Raw genomic sequence first — 17,630 nt, 5'->3', positions numbered from 1 at the left:
AAAGATAGTTATAGCTCTTAAATGTTCATATGCTGATGGTTATTAAAGCCAGAGTGTAAAAATCCACTCTGTAAAGAACTTCAGAGACTTCTTATTTTTATTAATAGTTTAAAATCTAGTCATTCTTGTTTTCTACCTCCTCAACATGTTTTACATGTAAATGCCTTGTGTTCTGCATTCTACTTCTAACCAACTATCTTTAGTCAACCTACCCAACTCCCAGTAAGATATAAAAATGTAAGCATGAATCAGTTTTTGCAGTTAAGAACAGCAGATTTTACATAACCCATTTTATACAGAATATTTAGCATGAAACTTACTGCATAGGGCAAACCAATGTAACTGTGTGAATGCGAGCTGCTGGTATACAACTGGTGCGGATAACTGTTCGATTTTTCAACTACCACAGGGCTAGCTTCTACAGATTCTGGTCTGCAAGGCAAAAGACAGAAGAAATGCAATTATGTACTTTATATTAACAAATTATAGGTATTTCTTGCACAACTTATCATTAATTGCCTGCTGATCCTGTTTTAAAGGAGCATACAAAAGGGGGGGGGGGGGAGGAAACAACCCCTGCCCCCAACAGCTCCCTCAAAAAACCCACAAAACTAACCAGAAAAAAAAAGGAAACCCAACCTCCTCCTTTCATTTAAAATGAAGCTTCCAGAGTGGCAGAACTTAGACCTCTATAGAGCTAGAACTTTTTCTCCAAAAAAAAAAAAAAAAGTGCATGCTGAATCACTGGAACAGGAAAGCATGTTAGAACACTTCATCAGGGAGTCATCAGTCTGTACACCCAAGTCCAGAGAGTTGTAACAGAGGCTGCAGAAAGGACTTCAGCTTAATTATGACAAAAGATAGAAGCAGTAGTTCAGAGAGCTGCAGACCAGATACAGCCCTGCACTACCACCAATCCCACCCAATTCTGCAATGACATCTAGTGGCGACGTTCACACGCCACCAGCACGAACCAGCACACAAGGTAGCAGAGCACTGTTTCTACAAACAGGAATCCCAATTAAGGAAAAATTAAAGGCAGTGTATGCAATTATCTTTAAAGGGAAAAAAAAAGAGATAAAAAGTTGCAAGAGGTGGTTTTGGAGTGAAAGGCAGTGTCTTTTTAATATATAAATTATGGTTTTATATGCACTAAACCATGCCACCAAAGACAAGAAAGATAAAGGAATACCAAAATAGGAAGATCTTTTAAAGCACTAAAAATTACACCTTCACCACCTTTCCTCAGCAGTAACATTCACGTGTGCATGCAAGCACACACATGACTGAGACACACTTGTGGTCAGTAACTTCTAGCTTTTTCATTGCATCATATGATTCAATCACACTAGGACAAACTTCTAAATGGACCCAGTAACTTTTTTTTTTCTCTTTTTTCTTTTTTTTTTTTTCTTCTTTTTTTTAACATTGGAAGGCAGGGGAAAATATCAATACCTAAAACAAAAGTGGCTTTTGACTTGCATCTCAAATCAAGCCCGTTTCACTTTTCCCATTTGCAGTTTTATTATGTATGAAGTCTATTTCCCCTCAGAAATATCTCAGTAATTCCTTGAATTAATTTTTTAATGAAGTTGGTATTTCTGAATCTTAAGTTAAAATAGATACCCGTTTTTTTTCTTAGACGTTGAGATACTAAATAGAGGCTTTTTTGTTACGCTGTGAAGTGATACTAGTTTGATTTAAAAGGACACCAGCAACTTAGATTTGTTGGTAACACTTTCTGTAAGAGTATAATTAATCATTAGCTTTCTGAAAACAACATACAGTATTTTCACATCTACTTGAAAGTGTCCTACTAATGTTTTTGATGGCCCACTTCTTACTAGCTTTTCCCCATGTGAGGTTACTACACAATAAAAGAAACACTAGTTAAAAAACACTATTGGGTGAAGACTTTGGTTTCTAGAGTCCAAAGAAAAAACATCTTTTTAAAAACATTCATGTCTAACAGTCACCAGCTGCATTTTTTTCTAGTGAGCAAACATGCAAGTGCACAAATCAAAGTACTAATGTTAGAAATACAACTTCTGACTGGCATTAGACAAAAACCAACTCTGATGACACTTGCCCTTCATTGCCTTCTAAACCCAGAAAAACCTGTATTTACTCTCTTACACCACTTCTCAACTGAAAATAATTTTATTCAGAGCTTGTTGGAACTATCTTCTAGAAGCAGCCCAGAATTTACCAAGTTCATTAAACCCATGACTGTAAAAAATCCATGCAAAGTTGGAAAAGCTGTGCCTTTCCAACAGATTTGCCATTATGCATTCACTGACATGATGATTTATGCAGTAATCATACACCATTAATGTCATGCAGTTAATCCTTCTAATGATCTAGCCAACCAAAATGCCAATGAACGAGGCATTTACCTATCCATCCATCATAGCTAGGACAGAAATCATGGTTCAAGAGGGTCTTGACCACTGTATTGCTTCTACTGCTATACTTCAACATTTACTGAATGGGACAAGCAGCAGCACAGCTACTCTTATCTACGACACATTCAGTGCTCAACCTCAGTCTTGTTTGCTTCACTATACCGAAAATAACTCAGCTTTCAGAGCAGGAAGGCTTACTGATACAGAACAGTGTGCAGAATCCAGGTATAATCCATCCTTCAACAATGCCACAATTAATTTAGGAGAATTTCCTTCATTAAAAATAAATATTAACACGACCTAAATACCAGCTACTTAAATATGGGAGAATTCAGTGAAAGATACCAGAATGGCAATGTCCTAAAAAAAGAGGTCATGCGTTATTTCATCTACTGACTACAAAAATTAAAAAGGTGTGGCAAGACAATACACTCCCTGAATCCATTTCTACCTACTCCAGCAACTTATAAACCACTTAAGAGAAACCAAGTTTAGTATTTAGAGGCATAACAGTTGTGGGAAGCAAAAGTATTAATCTTCCAAAACCAAAATACTTAAAATAAATGTATTTACCCCCAACCATTTTAATACTTATAGACCAGATTCAGAGTACAGGGTTAAAAGCAAAAAGCACAGCTTCATCTGAGCAAGGAAAGCCAGAAAAAGGGTGGGAGAAAATTACGCGACGCAAAGGCAATTAAACCTTTGTATTATAAGTTTTAACAAATACAAAATTAGAGCAGAATCAGCTTTCAGAAAATTTTTTTTTCAAATATGTATCCAGGGAAGCCACAGATACTTCTTATAACAGATAATCACCAGAGCTTTGAATGTAACTCACTGTTCCATTTACCCAATCAAATGCTAGACCAGGGTGGGCAATACTGTGCAGAAGAGAAAAGAAATATGGGAAGGACATGGTGGAACATTTACTGAAGCTAGGAATTAATCATCACAGGTTTCCTTTACAGTCAATAGAAAAGTGATATTCATCCCATAAGCAGTACAGAATGACTATGATTTCTCACACAACTACAGAAAACCTTCTAGCTTTGGCTTACAGGTCTGCCAATGCTTTAATATGCCCTGCACTGAACTCCTTGTTCCCTGCCTTCCACCCACCATGTGCGTGACCCTCACCTTAAAGAGAAAACATACACCTCTATATTATCATTTGTCCAAAGGTCAAGGCCTTGTTCTTAGATAGGCATCTCAAAAATCAAGTTTTGTGAAGGAATACCCCTTGGTAAACTATTTAATTGTACAGCTGATTAAAGCATGAGATAGCACTTAATTTAAAAATGGCTTTGTAAGAAATTTTGTACTCAAGTAGCAAGGCACTAACTACTGTATTATAGACACCTACCCTAATCTCACCATTGGCATTCTTAAGAGCATCCCAAAAATCAAGTTTTCAGGAAGAAAAAGCATAAGCGTTCAGATCTGAAATACTATGAGGTTTCCCTTCTTGTATTTTTGAACATAAGCCAGTTCTTTAACAGACTGAAGTACTAAGCCTGTCAGCCTTCTGAGCACACCACATTTTTCAGCTTCACCTCAAGCAAATGCACACTTAAGTGTCTAACTAAGGGAGATATTTATGGCATTTTTAGTTTTATCAAAACTGAAGTGTCAGTATTACAATATAGTGTATTTGAAGTTAGACCAAAATCTTAGTATTATGCCCCAAGATAAACAAATTACCATGATAAACTGACCATGATATCTTGCTAAAACGTCACATGTATTTGTTTTTTTCAGTTAGCAATTCGAAACTGTGCAAAATATTCACAAGGAACACAGTAAAAAGCACCACAAAAAACCTTCTCCCATGCTCTTGTGCTGCAATGACTCAAGATGTTCGTATGAAAATAGGAACATAATATTTTCTCAAATTAATCAGAAAAAGCAAAGATACCCATATTTTTTAAAACCCCCTAAAATAATTTTCATTTTGCAAGTGAAACTCCTCATGTTCTGGCTCATTTCCTACCGTTCATATTTCAAATTTCAAACCGAAAAAGTTCTGCGTGTAGCCAGCAGATGGCATTAGTGAGAAATGAAATAAAACACATGGAATCAGATCGTTTACAAAACTCCATGCAAGCCTATAGTTAACCTGTATTAAGGGAATCTGCTATCAAGCATTCTAAGCAATAGTAATTTCTACTTTAATAAGTTTCATCTCCCCCACCTCATTCCTTTTAAATACTGTTTTGTTTCTGACCATGTAGTAAGGAAGAAAACAAAAAAAGACCCCAGCAAGCAGTTTGACTAATACCCAAAATACAATCAGTCCTTCGAATTTGGGGCCATCAACCACTTCTATAAAAATGTACGTTCTCAAATGGGAAATAAAATCTCACTAAAACTAACACTTTCAAAGGCAGGTGCCAAAAGCAAATCCAAGCTTTAGGTTATGAGAACTTAGCTAGTAATACTTCCTGATAACATTTGCCAGAACTCCAAATGAAACCTCTTGCTTCCAAGCATGTTTCAGCAGCATCAATCTGCCATACACCAGTTTGACAGATCTCATTTTCAACGAGTTCAGGTTTGTTGTCCTGTTGCACCAGCAGCCCTGAGCAGTATCTGGCTGAAGGTCAGCTCAGATAAAGGAATGTAATGCATTTTGTATGAAAACCAGTATTTTCTATTTCAAGACACTTCACCTAATCAAAAACGTGATGGGCTTCGCTATCTAGACCACAAAGAACCGGGTACTACTACTCTACCACAGAGTGGGTTCTGCTACCTAAGCATTTCATAGCAGGTCCTAAAAGTATAAGCTGACCAGATACTGTCTGTACAAACAGGCAAGCTTCCCATTGTCTTAATATACTTTAAAAAACAGTAATAAAAAAAATAATCCCTGTTTCAGAAACAGTCATGGGAGGGTAGTTTTCATTTAAGACTACAATAATGTTCATAAACTTTTCTCCTGGACGTTGAGCTCAATAGAATGACCCATATACTGTGGTTGTTGGATTCATTATACAGGCCTTCTCTCTACAAAACATACGCAGATATTAAAGAGGAGAGCAGTACCATCAATGGCATTTCCCAGTGCGCAACTTATACTCATGCTCTAAGCTAGACTAATGCTCTCTTCTCAAGTCAGGAAGTGCATTCTAAACCTTCCAAAATGGCTGGCTGTGCTTACTGTTATAAAACAGTAAGAAGTCATGCATATTCATCTTCAGTAAGCCCCTTACAAATGGAGGCAAAATACTTGTGTGTTCCGACTACTATGGCACTACAAAAATAATCCACCGCTGGAGAGCTCACTTAGGTACAAATAACAAGAGACAGACTATTTCAACCGATTTTTGAGACATTCAAACTTTTTAATAGGAGTTATTCTCCACAAAGCTATTCCCTACAATTATTAAAATATGTGAAACTATGCAATCACATTAAGTACCCTTACTTATAAATTTTTAACAGGCTTATCACTTAGTTTGAAGCATAAGGGAAAAATCTCCAAGCACTAAGAGACTGCACTAAGGTAAGAGTTCCCCTACATGATCAGGTTTGCCATACCCCCATTCTTGTTTCTGCTCATGCTTCAACAACTGATGAAGCAGTATCAGACCTAGCAGTCACAGCGAAGAAACTCCAACTCCTCCCTCTTGGGAAAACCCCAGAACTTGCTAAAAGACAATCTATGATTACTATCAATACAATTGATATCCAGCACACTACCCTTTGGAAGAAAACATACAAAACCCATGTAAATCTGTGTAAGCTGGTAGGTTAGGGACACACCTTTGTGTCACACTTCTTTAGACAGTGATACGGCTTTTAAGTCAGCATAAGTCAATCATGCAACTACACATTTTTCAGCGTAAGTATGGCAGAGATGACAAGAACTAATCTAATTCGCAACAGTCACTTAATATCTGAGGAAAAGCAGTTCCTAACTGGGTTGCTATGCCACAGTATCAAGCAAATAACACAATTAACTATCTTGTTTATACTAACAACTATATTTATTTATTTTAACTTCAGCATAACATGCTCTGTCTGCAAGGAATGTCAGTAACCTCAGGAATCATGACCTTCTCCAAACATAAAAGAAAACCACAGGAAAAGATAATGGGAAGAGCTGTGAATGGGTCACTCAAGTTAAAAAATATCCTGCACCAAGAAAACCTGTGTTCATGATATGAGAGATCAACAAAAACTTTAAAAAACTGATATGACAAGAAGCTTCAAATTGCAAATGCTTGATTTTTTTCAGATGAACGGCACAAAGTTAGAATAGCCTCATATATAAGTGAAAGCACAGGAGAGAGACAGCCCTTTTAAGAACTGTTCACGAGTTCTGCTTAAAATGCATAATGATTCTTTCAAAGTCTGGAAGGAAAGCCATTTGCTCCTTAAATGGAATAATATTACTTAGCACACACTCTCCAGCAAAGACTGTGTATAAACTATTTAAATTCCTGTTAGTTATTCAATGCATCCATTAAATGAAGGACCACTTTATGAAGTTTATTTTTGATTTATGAAAGATTTCAAACATGCACGTAAAATAAGTCTAATTGATTGTTTCAGTATCTAAACCAAGCAAATTATTTTTGTGATAACCAAAGATGGGGAAAGTCTTTAACATTACCACAGAAAGGTTCAGAGGAAGGCAAAGAATAACACCAAACCAAAAAACAAATCCCAAAAAGTCAATTTAATATAAATGATGAATTTAACATTTTTAGTTAGATCTAAGACATGAACTGGGCATTTTTTCCGTATGTGTATGTAAAGTAGTAGTCAAGGTTGACTGTGGCTTATACAAACTCTCTTCATCTTTAAACTTTAGAATCTTTTGACACACATCTCTTCCCAAAAAACTCATCTGTCATATATTCCATTAATGCAAAAGCAACAGAAAAATGGAGGAAAAAAAACCCGTCTGAAATATATAGACATCAAGGGAATCATGTACCTATGTACACTGGTAAAAGTTACAATACCACCTTGGTCCTTCACCTCTCCAAGAACCAAGCTGTCCAAAATGCTATTTCTCCTCTCATAACATTCAACAGCCAGCTTGATACTATACACATGGAAAGATGTATGTTTGACAGAAAAAACCTCCAGTCAGAGATGAACGCTAGCCTATCAATACTCTACAGATACAGACACCACTAGAGGGGAAAAAAAAACACCCACAAAAAAACCCAACACACCAAAACCCACACATACACACAAAACCCACAAACAATCCCCTCCCAAAACAAATGAAAAACCACAAGACACCCCCACCTGCCCCTCACCCGCTGCCAAACACAGAAATCCACTATGGCTTACTTCATGCAAAGGAAGAGTTTCTTGAATTCAGGATTTCATTAGCTCTTTGTAATCCTTTATATAAAGTTAGTAACTGAAATGAATTATTAACAAGTGAATTTCTGCTAGCTCTTCAATATAAAATAACTTCGGGAAGACATAGCATTAGACAATTAAGCTAAGTCTTCAACCTTCATAAAGGCATCTTTGTCTAATTACTACCACTTTCTTGCAGTTTGCCACACCAAATGAGTTCACCTTTCCAACATGGGAAATCAAAATATTTATTTTTTTCATACAGTTAAAAGGCAAAGTATTTTAAGCAACAAGAGCAAAACTGGCAGCATCTGTATTTCTCAGTCTGATAAGCAAGGAAAATATGCATTGGTAGAACAGTTTAGCTTCTCTTCTTTGCTCTCCCCAAAGAGGAATAAACTGACTTCAGAATCAAGTGACAGTTATTTAAGTATTGGGAGTCTGCTTCGTTTTATTGAATCCTAAATCCTCTCCGCTGTTATAAAAAAAAAAAAAAACACAAGTCACTGGGGAAAAAATAAATTTAAAAGCAGCACTGAAAAGGAAAACTTACAAATTATGTTCACATACTTACTCTGAGCCTGCAGCCATTTCCAAATAAGAAGTATCTGCTGTGTCAACCCCCAATGGGATCACTATGCTCATGACGTTCGTTTCTGATAAATTCGATTACTACGGAGTCCTATGCATTGGTATCCAAAACACTGGGGCATGCCAGCCACAGTGCTCATTGCAAACATCTAAGTGCATCCACAAACCCTGTTAAAAGGAAAAAAAAAAAAAAAAAAAGAAAAAAAAAGGCAGAAGATTGGGTCAGTTCATTTTAAAACCAGGCAATTCTACATCACAAATTAAAAAAATAATCACTGTTGCAGTAATTTCATTAGTTTTATTTTGCAGAAGCAAAGCGAAAATATTCAATCATCTTTAAAAGTTGTTAACTTCAAATACACTTATTCTAAGCATGTGATGATGCCTGAAATATTACAAACTGACAAAAATATTATCATTTAAATTAGCGATGAAAATATTCACATTCAGTGAGGTGACAAAGACTGACTTTAAGGCAGACTTATTAGATGTAAAGTACGTTTGCTTACTGCTCTATGTTGTCTGAGCTCAACTGCTGTACATTTGAATAGAAGCCTGGTTACAGAAATTTTCAAGTATTTCTTAGTTCACTTTTGTTTTGCACTTTAAAAAACAAACAAAAAAATCCCACCACACACAACTTTCAGTATCTACAATACAAACCAAGGATGTCAAAAGAAAGTGTCACAGATTCCATTTGGTATTTTTTAAACCAAAATCATTCTAATGATTCACAATAATGGCACGAAACAATTTCCACCTCATTTCAATAGATCACCATCAGAAGATACTATACCCATCAGGTGCCAATTTTACAAGACTTTTTTCTTAAGTAGTAAACCAAAAAGAATCGGAAGTAGTTTAATTGTAGAGCAAAGCTACAGTCTGCTTGACTCACACAAGTCAATACAACAATCCTACCTGTATGGCAGTTACTGCTAGTCTCCCACTCCTCTTGCCAAGTAGGACAGAACACTCAACCAAGTACGAGAGGTACACAGCACCTCAGATGCCTGTGTTCACAGATTAGTAAACTGATGCATTTTTATAGCCTAATATACACAAGGTATTCCACCGGTGACTAAGTAATTGAAGGAAAATACCCCCATCTTCAATATTTGCATAATAAGTAACTGCAAACTCCTTCCAAAATGTCAAAATAGCAAGAACAGAGACCGCTTTGCAATGAAGCACATACAGTGCCTAATACACTCCTCCCACCTGACAAAAGTGTAGTATCTTAGCTGCAGTTTACAAAAGCCCAACAGTTTTGAGATCAACTAATTTTAACACACTCACCCTTGCCAAACACTAGATTGCAAACAAAAAAAGTAATGAGCCTCCAGTGAAAAACTGGAGGACTTCAGGAAAACATTGTGGACTTAAATCTGAATTTGCTCTTCGTATCGATAAAGCTGGCATCTTCAGGATGATAAGTGGCATCAACAGGGCATTTCTAAGGTATGAACTGGCAGAAAATCTTCATCTAACTTCTTAAATTTTATCTCACTACTGCAGGCTGGCAATTAACATCAAACATCTTGGCATGCTCTTAAAGTGCCTAAACCTTCTACAGTTCATACTCCCTCTAGACAGCAGAGGTTGTGTTTTGGTCCCATTACACGAGTAACAAAATACAATGAACTGGAAAGCAATCAGGCCAACTAGCTGTTGGGGCATCTTGCTTTCCTCATTTAAACACTGAGCATTTTCTTAACGAATACCACAACTGTTAAATGCATAAAATTAAGGAAAACACACACTATTTTCAAGAATAAGCAGCAAGAAATACATGTTACACCAAAAGCAGGTATAGAGTTTTAGTAGCAGGCATAAAAGAAACCCCAAGCACCTCTTACAGTTTAAGTGAGCACTCATTCTGCCACCATATAGTTTACTCATAGGGTAGAACCTTGAATGGCCTCATCTACAACTTACAGGAAACATCAGTTTATCATTTAGTTCTCTTCTGAAAAAGTAAAACATTTATATTAATTTCTACCCAATACTTGAAAGGAAACCATCAACTTCTTTAGTACAGGTAAATTGGCTATCACAGGCTAAAGGTTGTTCCACTACCAACTGCAGTTTCACCAACGCTAACAAATCATTAGCATAACAGAGATTTTATTTTATGCTTATTATAGAATTCTGAAGAACAGTTTCAGTGTGTTTCAAAGTAGGTCTGAAAGACATACTGCCTGAGATCATCAAGATCTGCACTTAAGACATTTTTTGCACTTAAAACTGATCCTGGTGGTGGTGTGATTTTTCTTAATCGAGTGTTCTTGAAACACTTCTGACCAAGCAAAGGAACAACTGGAAACTTCCATACACAAAAATGCCCAGGAGACTGATGGAAGTGAAGAACCTGCCTTCGACAGTTGCCTCATGGGCTAGCACATCTACAAACTTACATAAAGCAACTAAGGTTACCCAATCATCACATACTCAAGTGACCATTGCCAACACAGAAAGGTGTTGTTACCAAATCTGAAAATCAAGTGAAATTTGGGGATGCTTTTTTCTTTTGATGTGGAAAAAGAAAAGAGCTATGTATAGACAGGCTATTAATTGCTAATGCATGGCACAATTGATGCCATTATCTCTGACCAAGCAAATACATCACCACTCTTGTAAGAAAAGAAAAAAAAAGGGGGGGGGGGGGGGGGGGGGGGGGAGGAGGAACAACAGAGCCAAGATAAACTTCTTACCCTACTGTCAGCTGTTGAAATACATCCTTAGTCAGAATTCACCCACAAATTCTGAGACTAATCTATGCCAAGTAAAATCAAAGACTTTGGCAAAACAGTGTTGAACAGTTGTTTCATCTAAAAGGAAGCAGAACATGATTGTAATGCTACCTCATCATTTTTTACCACCTTAAGATTTCAGGTCTTGACAACACACACATGCACAAAACCCTCGAATGCTTTTCCTATGCCTATAGTTAAGTATAGAAGAATGGAGGCAGTCACCAGCTCGCAATACCTACACAGACAAGTTATTTCAAACAAACACAGCTCACTATTTGCATAGCCACCCTCAACCAATTCTTGCAATAGGGCAGAATAGGGGTAGGGGGAGACGCAGGATAAATTCATTACACTATGCTCACTTATTAACAGAACTGTGACCTTATAGGCCATCCAATGACAAGCACACAGTGATGTCAGACCTGGGATGAAGGAAAATAATTATCTTCTGTCATGTCAGAACCAGAAGTATTGCCATGACACACTAAAATATTGTCATTTATTGGATTATACTACAAAAATTCGAAAGTTCAGAACAGAAAATAATGTAACCCTGGAGAACTTTCTTCCTTCTCCATCTTAAAAAGTGACTGCTTATACTTTGAAGCTTGGTATTTTAGATGAGTCATAAAATACTATCTGCTATCATAATATGGTACTTCCCAATCTCTGCAAGTACCCATCTATTTCAGGCCTCTTACAACCTGTCACCCGTGGCCTTCTAAGAAACTGTTTTCATAGGTGCACTTCCTTTAAATAACTGGCCAGAAGGACTGGAAGGAAGGGTGCTGAGAAGTTGTCTTCCTACAATCCAAGCAGATTATACACAATTTAATATTTAAGAAAGTCTGTCTTCAAGCATTATGTTAATTCGAAAGTCAGCAAGATCATGCTGGTTTCTCTGGTTAATTTCAAAGTCATATAGTTAAAAGGCACTATGTAAAAACTGTACTCCAGCATTCAATGATCAACTCTTTATTGGGCAAAGTTGCTCATGTACTGTAGCTTAATCTCAGCATCAGAGGACCTCCTATTTTGTTAGGGCCCACTATTCTTTCAGTGATAAGACACTGTAAGCTTGGAAAAAAATTTGGCCATTCCTTAAGATCCGTAAGATTTTCTGCATTATCACCCTACCAGCCCAGCTTTCCATATTAAAACACATTCCTTATTTGAAGAATTTTTGCTTTTATTTAGGTGCAGTTAAAAAAGCTTATCTTGCCTTAATAATGTAATTTTCATCTTAAAAAACAAAAACACTTCTTGTTCAACCTGGTTAAAGCATTTATCTTGCACAAAATCAACCTCCTGCAAGAAACTGACCACACTTCTACCATTCAGTCACATCAGTTTACATTTTCTCTGGCAGTGGTTTTTTCCCTCTAGAAAATACATAGGAGCTTTTTGACTTAATAGCCATATCAAGTCTACAATATTTGAAGCTTCACCATACTTCTCATCATCCATTTTATGATACCACAATCATTTTTTTAAATTAATCATGCTCTAGCAGAAGTATAAGAGCACAATACATTGCAAATTACTCATTTGTGTGACTCCATACAAATGACATCACTTAAGCACTAAACAACAGAAAATAACTTGCATATTATTCCTGAGGTATTCCACTTACACAACATTATTCTGTGGTCTAACAAAGACTACATTTCCTTTCTGTCATCCTTGTAAGATCAAATTTTGACAGCAGAATTAAAAACTTTTTCACTGGTACACAGAGGAAGGAAATAAAAAATATAGAGAGGGCTCAACTCTTAAATCAGAAGGTAAATGGGTAATCTTAAACTAAATCAGTATTTTTTAACCTAATCCTACAGGGTCCAAACATTCAAAACTAAATCCAGTTGCTATGATCAAATGCTGGCAAAAAAGAACTCCCAAGTCTACTTTATCAGCATGTCTTTTTTTCTCTCCTTCCACCTGCTTCTTCTAAGACCATCAAAAGCTATACAGAACAGTTTCAGAAAACAAAGGAGATGACAGATCACCCAGACAGAAACTACACTTGAAAAATAAGAACTTGAAGTCTAGCCAAACTGTCCAGATGACTCCAACAAGATTTCATAACCCCAGCTATCAATCATCCTCTAAGTGTCAAGAGTCCAGATAAATTCTTCCATGGCATTTTCCATGTAATATTTTGCATCTTTCGACTTTTTTCTCAGGTAGGAAAGTATTTTTTTAAAAAAGCATTTAACTAATTTTACTTGCCTTTTCTTTTACAGATTCAGAAACTGGGATCCCAGTAGATTCAAACAGAAAGTAAGGATCTAAATCTGATCAGAGAACTGCAACTTACCTTTACTTTTATTAATCATGAAGTATGTTTTTCAAACCAGAAGAAACCGAACAGCACTTGCTGTACTGGGAAAGGTACAACTCAGTTACGTGCTATACTGGTAGCTCACCTCTGCAAGACGTTTAATCTTTTTCAAGAAAGGAGAGGGAATATTAAATAGGATTAAGAATCCTGCTACAACCTATGCTGTATGTGTAAGAATACTAAAGCTCTTATCTGGGTGCACAGATAAAAAACTTTTCACAAAAATCAAAGATAAGAGATGGTGGCAGCACCAGTAACAAATTTTTTGCCTTAATCATAAAAGAAATCCTGAAAAGAAATTAATATGATAATATCACATACTTACTGTAACAAGGTGGTGGGATTTTGTTTGGCTTGGGTTGGTTTTTTTTTAATCCACATTTATCCCTAATGCTAAAAAACCAAAGGGCTGGGTGGGTGGGGGAAAAAAAAAAAAAAAAGAAAAATCAATGAAATCTGTTGTTAGTATTCTTAGTACATCTGACAGCCTTTCACACAGTGTCACTGCTCCTTGTCTTTCCTTCCCTATAAATCAATTTCCAGATTCTGTTGTCATGTGATAGGTACTAAAGACAAAAAGTATTTAGAAGTTGGGGGGGGGGAAAATCCACTACAAAAAGGAACAGAATTCAAACTACGTGCAATACAACATTTGGTTTCCGATTTACAGAGGGACCTCAGTGAAATCATGAATTAAGCTTACAACTGAATTATTTCCTAGCTCGAATCTAAGAATGTTCCACAAACAAAACACTACACTAATTTTAGTAAGCTGATCGCTAAATCAGTTTCTCACATCACTAAGTATTAAAAAAAAATAGTATTTTTGTTCCTGTTTATTACCTCAGTATACACCTGAAGTTTTTCAGTATTTTTTATCTAGCAATTGCCTCCATCAGTCACCACCCACTGACAATTACAACAGTGAGGGCCGGGGGGGGGGGGGGGGGGGGGGGGGGGGGGGGGCAGGAGCAGGGGGAAAGTAGTTACATAGTTTAGATGTTTCAAGACTTGGGGCTTTCATCACAGAATGCCTCTGCAGAGAGGATTACCAGGCCCTCCCGAATCACAGAGCAAAAATTTAAGAGAGAAAAATCTAATTATAATTAGATTAGCCTGTAATTCTGTGTGTTTAATGAGAAGAAACAGTGCTGGTTTATGATTAAAAAATTATTTAGATTTTATACTGATGCATGCAACTTTACCTCAAAGTCCTTTGCTAATGTCACTGCAGAAGGATTAATCACATTAACCAAATTACCATCTCTATAGTGTGCTTGCTCTGCATCTTCAAAAATTCTACATACAAAATACATATGAGGTAAAAAAATTAATCAAACCTTCTAACCTATGTACAAATGCCAACTGTCTTTCCTTAATAGAAAAACAATGTAACTTTAAATATACCACAAAATATGTAAAAGGTGAAAGTGATAATTTACCCATATTTAGTAAACTGAGTAACTGAAACACCTGAGAATAATTATCACTCTTGAACATCTGAAAAGTTACAGCCTGTGTTTCCCAACTTATGGAGAAACGGGCAGTTCACCCCATGTTTAAGCAGAGCTTATTTCCCCTGAGCAAAAGTACAGAAGCAGCTCTCTTTTGCTAAAGTAAGAGTACTGGTTAACCCACTGCCTCATGTCCTTTAAATAAAAGAAAAAAATTAGTAACAATTTCCTGGAGCAATATTTAAGTATCAGAATACACACAGTACACATAATGATTCATTTTTAACGGATGTGTACAAATCCAAGGGAATTAACTTGAAGCTTGCTGGAACAAACAGATGAAACTGCTGAAAGAAAGTGATCTGTACAGGCAATTTTCCACTTGTACGTGGAGCAAGGAAGAGGAATGATAGAGAAGAGTCATCAGATTTACAGATAAAAACGATTAAGACGTAAAACACAAAAACCAGTCACATGACAGTCTTGAGTCAAGCAAGACCTTTCAGTTCAACCAGCACATCATGCTAATCTCGTAACTTCAATTTGAATGTAACAGCAATCTACCTGTACTCACACAGCACTAAGCTCAAACCAAAACCCCAGCTTTTGTTTGCTCCCAATAGAAAATTCATGCTACTGTGGGTCCCTGTCAGCTCCACAGGATCATTCTGAAGTTAGTAACTAGAGTTTCACATCTCAACAGGGTCTTTCAGGCAAGATGCAAAGACTTCCAAGATCATACTACTGCTTTCAGACCTCTGCTGATTCCTGCTGAACTTGGCATTAGTTGTTGTATTATGCAAGTCATCTCAGGTAATACAGATGACCAACAGGCAGCATTCCATCCAGTTTCCTTACCACACCAGGAAGAACAGTCTACAAGGTGTGCTGATGCCTTCCTTCCCCTCTAAAAATGCTTTCTTTATAAGGGGAGGTGCATAAAAGCATGTTTGAAGTGCTGGTACTCAATACAGCATGCAGGAACACAGCTATGTTATCTTAAAATTGAAACACACCAAGTCTACTACATACATTGGAAAAAGGGAGAAATAGAATTTAGAGGACAAATGCTTAAAAACATCTTTATGCATAAACTGCCATTTACTGAGCATGCAATCAATCTAAACATTCTTCTCCCCCCCCCCCCCCCCCCCCCGATTACATCATATGTGTATACACATTTTGCAATCGTTAGCAAAAGCAATTCTTGTCATGCCTTCCTTCAGATTTACAGGCCAACAATTTTAACTTGTGGTCATGGGAAACACCGTTCCCACAAAGAAATCCACAAGAACATACCTAAGAGAAGTTGGTAACACCTATGCTCTGGTACTATTACACAGGAGAAACTTCTAAGTAAAAATGCTGTGTGTTAAAGTCCACAAATCCAGTGTGAAAACTGCTGCCCTGACCTACCGTAGAGCCAAAAAACTGAGCTTTCCTACTTGGCTTCCCTGCCTACAATTTTTTTTTTTTACTTTTTTAAAAAAATTTGGTTTTAATTGGAGGAGGGGGTTTACAGGGAGAAGAAAACACTAATAGGATCTTACTAAAAAACCCCTATGTGTTTTGGTAAACTTTTGCTTTCCACTACTGCTCTAACCACTCTCATCTTCTCTATACAACAGTTAGGTTATTTGGAAAACTAGGGATACAAACTGACATTTTAATGATATACTCTAGATATCCTTCCAATAGTGTGCTACTCTGTGCACACACATGTGTGTATATGCATATATGTATGCATACACAAATCCGGAGTAAATGTATGTAGCATACATATGCGGCATAAAAACATGTATCAAAATAATCTGAGTATTTATGTATTACTGGCTGTTTCTAAGGAGATAACACATCCTTAATCAGACCTAGAAGCAGAATACATGAATAAATGACTAATCTTACCCACAAGGAAGTTCCTTCTCCGTTTCCCCCAGCATGCTGCACCATGGTATAGATTTTGCTAAGTGATTAGGAGGGATATCCAACTTCCAAATGTTCATACTGCAACTGCAGTGGTGTAAGTATGCAGGCTTAGAAACATAAACTATGAGTCTAAATTCAGACCTTGGCTACTGTTTGAGGTTCTCTATGGTAACCTAACAGGTAAGTTAGCAGTCTACTTCAAATTTGTGCCAAGACAAAAAAAGGTAATCGGTAAAATAAGACAGAGTAGGCACACTCAAATATAATACACAAATTAGGACTCAGTAATGACTAACTCCTGCAAATCACACAGAAGAAATACCTTACTCAAAGAAATCTGGTTTCCTAAGTGTTTTGAGTTTGTGCCCAAATATTCCCACTGACCTAATATTCTCTATATCCTTCTCATAGCAGTATCTTCCTCCCCATCACAGTATTAACTGGTCCTGGCCTTATAAGCCCCTCAATAACCTCCTATGCCATCCACACTGACCTACACATTGTCAGTAGTCAGGTTGATCTCACCTACTTTTTAGGTGCCCTGCCAACCAGCCAAAAAAAAAAAAAAAAAAAAAAAAAAACCTGTTACAGCTGGTTTGGAGTTACACACACAACAGGTAATGGCTAAATCATTACGCTTCCTCTCCCTACTTCTCCCAGCATACTAGTCATAGCTGCGCCTTTCCATCCCCTTTTGGATTTTCAGTAAGCTTCAGAAATCTCAAGGATACCAAGTTCCTAACTTAAAAACCAAAAATTTGATAATTATCAGTTGTACTGAGAGACACCTAGTGATCATTAGACCAACTTACTTAAGAAACAGTGCTAT

General features: G+C 36.8%; 1 protein-coding gene across 1 annotated transcript in view; it reads right to left on the bottom strand.

Moving 5' to 3' along the window:
* Positions 1 to 17,630, bottom strand: part of KMT2E (lysine methyltransferase 2E (inactive)) — a 62,339-nt gene that overhangs the window by 36,215 nt on the left and 8,494 nt on the right. Inside the window, 2 exon segments of the mRNA XM_040593996.1 lie at positions 321 to 432; positions 8,308 to 8,492. Of these exon segments, the coding sequence (XP_040449930.1) occupies positions 321 to 432; positions 8,308 to 8,378 (183 nt within the window). The 5' untranslated portion in view covers positions 8,379 to 8,492.

The sequence above is a fragment of the Falco naumanni genome, chromosome 5 (assembly GCF_017639655.2).
Source record: "Falco naumanni isolate bFalNau1 chromosome 5, bFalNau1.pat, whole genome shotgun sequence".
Lineage (NCBI taxonomy): Eukaryota > Metazoa > Chordata > Aves > Falconiformes > Falconidae > Falco > Falco naumanni.
The sequence above is the reverse complement of the archived record's forward strand: the minus strand, read 5'-3'. Positions and strand labels throughout refer to the sequence as shown.